The 7,463-nt window shown below is 31.0% G+C and overlaps 2 protein-coding genes across 2 annotated transcripts; both read right to left on the reverse strand.

Moving 5' to 3' along the window:
• Positions 1-4: 4 nt before the first annotated feature.
• On the reverse strand, positions 5-4,375 carry LOC126924890 (tetratricopeptide repeat protein 21B-like). Its single transcript, XM_050739843.1, has 6 exons — positions 2,247-4,375; positions 1,861-2,177; positions 1,453-1,784; positions 1,161-1,368; positions 768-1,081; positions 5-659 (listed from the first exon to the last, which is right to left on the reverse strand). Exons 1-6 carry the CDS (start codon positions 4,373-4,375, stop codon positions 27-29), a joined length of 3,933 nt encoding a protein of 1,310 aa, XP_050595800.1. The 3' UTR covers positions 5-26.
• A 101-nt stretch (positions 4,376-4,476) lies between these two features.
• On the reverse strand, positions 4,477-7,361 carry LOC126924897 (protein lifeguard 3-like). The gene is made up of 9 exons (XM_050739864.1): positions 6,976-7,361; positions 6,666-6,910; positions 6,523-6,576; positions 6,359-6,449; positions 6,146-6,271; positions 5,894-6,043; positions 5,648-5,780; positions 4,774-4,880; positions 4,477-4,689 (listed from the first exon to the last, which is right to left on the reverse strand). The coding sequence occupies exons 1-9, from the start codon at positions 7,057-7,059 to the stop codon at positions 4,477-4,479; spliced, it is 1,203 nt and encodes a 400-aa protein (XP_050595821.1). The 5' UTR covers positions 7,060-7,361.
• Between the last annotated feature and the right edge of the window lie 102 nt (positions 7,362-7,463).

The raw sequence follows: 7,463 nt of genomic DNA on the forward strand, positions 1-7,463 counted from the left end.
ATAATTATAATGAAGACAATTGTTTATTAAGTACGTAAGTTATTAATACATTTTTCCAAAATCTCCTTCTTGATGCGTGGATAATCAGGACTCTGTTTCAAAACTTCATTACAAGCTTCTATCCCATCTGCGTAAGCTTTCGCTTTCATTGAGCAATAAGCTAATTTATAAGCCACAGACAATTTCGATTTTCCACCATACTTCCATGCTTCACTATACTGTGATGCAGCTTCGCGATAATTTTGCTCTTTTTCTGCAATGTATCCAGACAATTCATGAGCTCTAACACAAGTGGCATTATGTTGTAAAACACGTCTTAAAAGATCATTTGCCAATTCATATTTGTTGGATTGAACATAAATATCTGCTAAAAGTAACCAACAACGTTCCAGGTATTCTGCATCCTCAAAGGTCCATGTGTTTTTGCTGACACGTTTTAGATGGTTTCGAGCTCTAGGAGTTTGTTTTAAAAGAATGTGGGCCATAGCCATACCTAAAGCTGGTCCTACGTGATCTCTCAATGCCTCTTGACTAGCTAATGCAGTGCAATCCTGTAATGCTTTTTCCACATTGGATTTTTGCTTTGTAGCAAGCAGAAAGAAATTGCTTAACAATCTGTGCGTCAACATTTCATGTGGACTACCTTTAGGATTTAATTCCTGTAATAATAAAGTAATATTTTTAAAACTCAAATCTTGTAACACACTATTTTATTAAAAATTTTAAATCATAGATTTACTATGTTCTTTTTGGTCTTTTTTTAGTACCTGTAGCAAACGATAGGCTGTTTTCAGAGCCATCGTTCTAGAGTCTTGATATTCAGCATCATCGTCGTTAAAGATTTCATTAGAGAGGGAAGAATCATCATCCGGATCTAAACAAATCTCGATCATATTGTATATTGCCTGTTGACCCCACTCAGGATCACGTCTCGCGAAATTGAACTGACGAAGCGCGGAATTTAATCGACCCTTACGCCAATCTAATAAACCCGCGCAATAATAATATCCAGGTGTTAAATTCGCACCACTCATTCCTAGTTCTGCTCGATGAAGCCATTCTTCAAGGTCGTCCATATCCCCTAAATTTGTTACATCATAAATAAGTCTTGCATTAGGGAATTACAAATTTCAAAATTTAAATTTTTAAATTAAATTCACCTATTCGGCGAGAAACTTCTATCAATCTCGCTAAAGCAGTCCAGTAAGTTGGCTGCTTCAGCAATAGTTGTCGAAAATGAAATGCTGCTGTGTCAAAATCAACTTTTCTAAATGCAAGATCTGCCATCATTATGGAAGCAGCTTCATTGTTGGGATCCGCGTTCAATAAAGCTGTACAGCTTTGAGCACATCGATCCAAATTATTTGTCTGTCATTTTACAGTGTACAATTATTAATAATTTCCTAAATGATACTGTAAATTGTAATTATTGTCATTTTATTTGCGACTTACTTGCATATAAAGTTTTGCCAAGGATAACAAAGCATTTACATCCGCAGGCTTATGATTCAGTGCTTCTTTATAGTACGTAATAGCTTGATCATAATCTCTTAGAGAAGAGGAATGATCAGCCATTGTTAAACAGATATTTGCAAGAAGTTGTTGTTCCTCTTCCAAGTTAGAACCTCCCATGCGTTGAATGTATCTATGTTGATTTTCCTTAGCTTCCTTCAATGCTGACAAAGCACCATTAATATTATCTGCTTTTTCTCGCGTTTTAGCAAGCAACAGTAAAAGCTGACTACGCACTTCTAAGCTCTTTAAATCAGAATCTCGTCGACCGTCTGAAATATCAAAAGTCATTAAAATAATTAAAATTAAAATAGAAGAATAAAATTATGCAGCTAAAATAATTTTTACCTTGTAATTCTTGAACCAATGTAGCTTCTGCTTTATCATACTGTTTCAACTTTATGAACAACTTTGCAAGATCCAATTTCAAGCTTTTAAAGTTCTCTTGTTTCATCACATCTCTGTAATAATTTATGGCTTTTGTGTACTGATGCGTCTTTATAAGTGCCTTTCCTAGCTTACTTGCTATATGTACTTTATTTGTAGGATTCTGTTTCAAAGCTTGCTCATATGCTTCTATTGCTCTCTCTGGTTCTTGTATAGAGATATATGCATCACCAAGCATACTATATGTCTTAGGACCAGGACAATGTTCAACCAATTCTCTACAAAATAAAATATTTCAACAGATTGAAAAAGATATAACAAAATGTAGAAATTTATGAAAAACAAACCTGAAACACATAGCAAAAGCGAGACGATCCTTTTTGTGTTTCAAATTTATCTCGGCTAAACGTGTATGTGCTTGCAAATAATAAAGTTGGTCTGACGTTACTTTTGACAAGCAATCAATGGCTTCATCCAACTCTCCCATTTCTAAAAGTAACTCTGCGTTTCCTATTAATATTCTACCTTTCTCTGAAGTACTCCCAAGTTTTATATTTGCATCTCGTATTATATCAATTGCCTCATTGAAATGTCTTATTTTTCCATAAGCAGAAATTAGTTCCAGGTACAAAGTTGCCATATCTGATGTTGAAATATCTGAAGCTTCTGAAGTATTTTTATGTGATTGCATCTCAGCTAACGACATAGCTGACTGAAAACTTGTTATTGAGCCCTCTATATCATTTGTTTCTTTTTGAATCATGCCAGTAATTAAGTGATAAATCGGATTGTCTCTGATCTTGAAATTGTAACTTAAACCAACTTCAAGACTTTGTGAAGCTGACTGGTAATTCCCTTGACGAGCTAGAATCTGCGCCATTAGTAAATGCGCTTCCGCGTTGGATGAATCCACGTTGTCTAAAAGATTTCTTAGTATGTATGAAGATTCTTCTAAATTTCCACTTTGCATTTTAGCTTTACTCAGTAGTAATTGTGAAATACTCAAACCAGGATATGATTCTGATAATTGCTCTAACAGATACAAACTTGGCTCTTTGTAATTGGATACATTTTCCTCAGAATTTGTTACATCACTTGTTACAGAATAAACTAAACGTTGTTTGGAAATTTCTAAACATAAATCAGGATTTAATTTTTTCATATAATCATAACCATATGGTACATATTTACAGTTATCCAATATGATAGTAGCTGCATTGTTCAAATAATTCAGGGCTTTAATGGAATCATTGGAGCTCAATTTGGCAGACATAAAAAGCAATTCTGCATCCACTGAATTAGACTGTATCTCCATCAAAAAATCTACTTGCTGTTGTGCCAAGCCCAAGGCATCAATCGAAGTATCTAAAAGCTGACAATGGGCTAATCCCATCAATGCAGCAAACGACGATTCGTTTATTCGAACAGCGCTTCTGTACCAATTTTCTGCATCTTTCACTTTACCCAGTGAAACATACAAGTTTCCTAATTCCACCATGAGATCTGCACATTTTGGATTCTGTTGTAATGCCTTTTCAATGGTCCTAGAAACCTCCAATAAAATCCCTTGATGTTTGCAAGCTAATCGTAAAAATAATTGAATATTGTTCACCAAAACTGTCACGTTCTTTGTTTCTATAATTATCATATTTCTGAAGAATGACTGTAAATGTTTTAATCCTTCATTATAATTTCCATCTCTACAAAGATATACAAATGCATGTGCTTTTCTTGCATCCAAATTATTCGAGTCGATCGACATTATTCTATTAGCAGTCTCCAAAACTTGGTCCCAATCTTTCAATGCGAGTTGATTGCACAATTTTTCTACCAAGGGTAGACATAATTTAGGATATCGTACAATTAAAGAATTCAATGTTGATATTGCTCCTGTATAGTCACCTTGCTGTTGTTTGTATTTTGCAGAGCCAAGCAAAGCATTTATATTCTTTGAATCTTGTACTAAAACAACTTCAAACAAGTTTGGCTCACTTGAATCATTTTTGTTTGCAATAAATAAATCCACCCAAGCTTTTGTTAATAACACATTTTTATTAGATGAATCAAGCTTGTAAGCCCTCTCTACATAATCTCTAGCTTTGTCAGCTTTCTGAGATAAAAGCAACACTAAGGCTGCTAAAGCTAATGCGTTTGAAGACGATTTTCGTTTCTCGTCTCTAATTCTTGTTTCGATTTGTATTATAGTGGCCTTTTCAACATTTTCAGTTTTCATATATGCAATATTCTGAAGAAGCAATGCTGTCAATGTGGTATCTGCATTGTTCATTAAGTTTGAACATTCTCTGATTGCTTCTTGTACTTTTCCAGTTAATATGTATGCAAGACTTAAAAGAATTCTTAGATATTCATTTTCTGGATACACTTCACATGCTTCTTTGCAATAAACTAACATGCCATTATAGTAAAATTGATGACAAAACCATTCAATTAAAGTAATGTACTCTATTTCCTCCATTTTATCAGTGAAATAAGGAATAATAATAAATTTTAAATCATTAAGTGATAGCTTAATTCAATAATTATTCAAAATTGCAGCAATTATTGTAACGATATTTATTAAGAAGAATATATCAAAAAATCTTCTGGATCAGGTAATTCATATATAATGTCAGGGTCTAAAGGTTCTGAATTAGGTCCTTCTAAAATATGCGGTGGTCCAACAATATATTCTTCAAGAGCTGGATTCTTAATTGCAAGATAATACTTCTGCATGTACTCACATGTCAAGTACATATATAAATAATTCACAATAACATATGTAAATGCAGTCTACAAATATAGACATTAATATAGCATAATTTATAACAATAAACATTCATTTGAAGTTACAAGAAATTTGAAAATAAATTTTACCTCTGTAAGCAAGCGAGCTAAACCTCTTCCTGTATATCTATAAGGTACACTAATCACTTGCATGTCTAAAACCTTCCTCTCAGCTTTGTATTGTAATACTGCCCTTGCTGGTCAAAAAATGAAAAAAAGAAATATATTTTAAGATACTATTCACATTAACAATATGAAAATCAAGTTTGTTCCATATTTTCCCCTCAATTCTTGGGTCGTGAATAATATTAGAAATTTATTAAAATAATAATTTTTCGGATGAAATATATCTTACAATTGTCATCCAATTTTACGTAGAAAAGACCTCGGTTTTCATTATGATGCACTGCATAAAACAACCTTGCAAATTTATTTCGTTTGATTTGTAATGACATAAATGACGATAATTTGGTCATGTAACTCATACCATTTATTACATATAAGATACTAATAATAATACATCTTTTAAAAATTTCAACTAATTATATACTTACACATTCATTTAAATCTACAAAATATGTATTTTTTAATTGAAGTTTTGAACATGCAATAGGTTAGGTTTTTGTTGTCAAACAGTTGCTTAGCAACAGACTTGACAGAACATGCTATTTTAAGGGATAGTAGCGTTTCGAAATCTTTCATTTATGAATTTTATATAATTATAGCTTTATAGCAAATGATTATTGACACTGCGTAAGTTAATAATCTCAATAGCAATAAAATACATATATAGACAAGTCATAAAAAAGAAAATAGTTTTCAACTCTATTGTGTAATATCTCACGTACATTTATTTATTGATATTCAAATCTGTATCTAAAATATTACTGCTATAATAAGAATAAGTTATTCTTAATGACATAATGTAAATTTATCCTTAATATTTATCGATGATACATCATACCCATAAACAATAACACGTATTGGTATAACAATACTATGTCAACATAAATTTGTGCTGTTGCAAATACAACCTCATCCGGACTTAATTCTATTCTTCTTCCACCCATAATTGTTTGCACATCAAAATACAAGTACTAGAAAACATATAATAATGACTTTTTACGTTTGAAATATCTTTTCTTAGAGTATGATATATTATGTTGAAATTAAATAATATTTCCAATATATATATTAATTTTATATTAACCATTGATAATAAAATCATTCCTATAACTGAGATTATTATATGTAATACTCTTATATATGTAAATAGCAGAACTATCATTATCACAAAAATTGAAACAATAGAAGCCAATCCAAAGATCATCAACAGTCCTGTTCTCATTGTTAAATCAAACTGTAACATTATTTACATTATTTATAATTATTATTTGTTTCATAATTATTATTTATGATATTTTCTGTTATTTTATGTCATACAAGTTTTATAGCTAAATACCTTAGAAAATGTTGCGATAAGACCTATTCCTAATGTAATTAAAGTTGTCATACCTAATGCCATCAATATTACTTCAACTTCTAAAAAGACTGATACAAAAGCAGCTAAATATGACATAGAAAGTGTCTGTAAATAATAATTTTTTAGTACTGAATGTTAAATTGCATGAAAGATATCCAATTAATAAGGTTTCAGTATGACTAAGAACCTTACCAGTTTAGTTAGCCATATATAATTGAAAGGTGGAATACGTCTAGCTCTTTCAGATATAGATATAGCACAAAAAGAAATGGTGAAGCATATCCTAATAAAATTATGAATTATTTACTAAATAATATATCTAAAATAGCTGCAATATAATTGCACTATTTACGTACATAGCTATAATCCACATATACCAATGAATTATCATAAATTTTCTGGCAGCATCCCTGGAATAGAGTTGTTAAAATAAACACAATTCATAGCTTTAATCCATAAAGGAAGTATTATTAAAACATTGCTAAATCATAATGCTTACACAAACAAAAAGACTGCAATGATGCCAGAGGTAAATAGTAATTGAATTGTTAATATACAGAAAATTTTTCTAATAAAACTTCTTCTCACTGTGTCATCTTTAAAGTCGCCCATATATTCTGAATCATCATCATCTGGCGCCATTGCTCTTCTTCGTTGTTGTTCACGCCAAGCTCTGTATAATTGTTCGTTCTCCCTTTCTCTTTGAGTTACCATTTCATCCGTAACTGTAGTAGTGTATGGTCCCTAATGAAAACCACATCATTAATAAATAAATAGATGTACGAATATATGTAATTTTTGTTACTCACTGTTTTTATCTTCTGCCCTTTATACAAAGGGGGAAGCTGTGGAGGACCTGGTATAAATTTTTGAGCCTCTTGATTCTCTTCCATCAGATAATTGTCTTGATAATGTGCTACCAAATATTTAAATTAATAGTTATATAATACATCTGAAATACCAACTAAATGCATTTTTATATTAAACATATACTTTTTCTGGACATAGTGAATGTGTTAATACACAACTATATCTTAATAAAATTGAATTTGTATAGATTTATACTTACAAAAAAGTTGTTCACCTTTCAATTTTATTTAGATGCGGAATTTCAGAACATTGATAAGAAAAATAATAGACACACATAAAATGTCAAACTTTTAATTCATAGATAAACAAATGAATGCTATGATGCAAACAAAATAAATTTTTGGAGTAGTATATAAATATACATATACACATATACTTATCACGCTCATTGAACATTGGTAATAATGATCAAGATACAAGGAAAGAA

Source organism: Bombus affinis, chromosome 15, assembly GCF_024516045.1.
Source record: "Bombus affinis isolate iyBomAffi1 chromosome 15, iyBomAffi1.2, whole genome shotgun sequence".
Classification (NCBI taxonomy): Eukaryota; Metazoa; Arthropoda; class Insecta; order Hymenoptera; family Apidae; genus Bombus; species Bombus affinis.

What these genes read in the sequence shown, in the direction of transcription:
- LOC126924890 (XM_050739843.1), bottom strand. Translation starts at nt 4,375, where the DNA reads ATGGAGGAAATAGAGTACATTACTTTAATTGAATGGTTTTGTCATCAA. An exon ending in TGGCAAAACTTTATATGCAA is followed by an intron (nt 1,369 to 1,452) that starts GTAAGTCGCAAA and finishes GTAAAATGACAG; the next exon opens with ACAAATAATTTGGATCGATG. An exon ending in AGAAGTTTCTCGCCGAATAG is followed by an intron (nt 1,082 to 1,160) that starts GTGAATTTAATT and finishes TAACAAATTTAG; the next exon opens with GGGATATGGACGACCTTGAA.
- LOC126924897 (XM_050739864.1), bottom strand. Translation starts at nt 7,059, where the DNA reads ATGGAAGAGAATCAAGAGGCTCAAAAATTTATACCAGGTCCTCCACAG. An exon ending in ATATATGGCTAACTAAACTG is followed by an intron (nt 6,272 to 6,358) that starts GTAAGGTTCTTA and finishes TATTATTTACAG; the next exon opens with ACACTTTCTATGTCATATTT. An exon ending in GAATGATTTTATTATCAATG is followed by an intron (nt 5,781 to 5,893) that starts GTTAATATAAAA and finishes TATGTTTTCTAG; the next exon opens with TACTTGTATTTTGATGTGCA.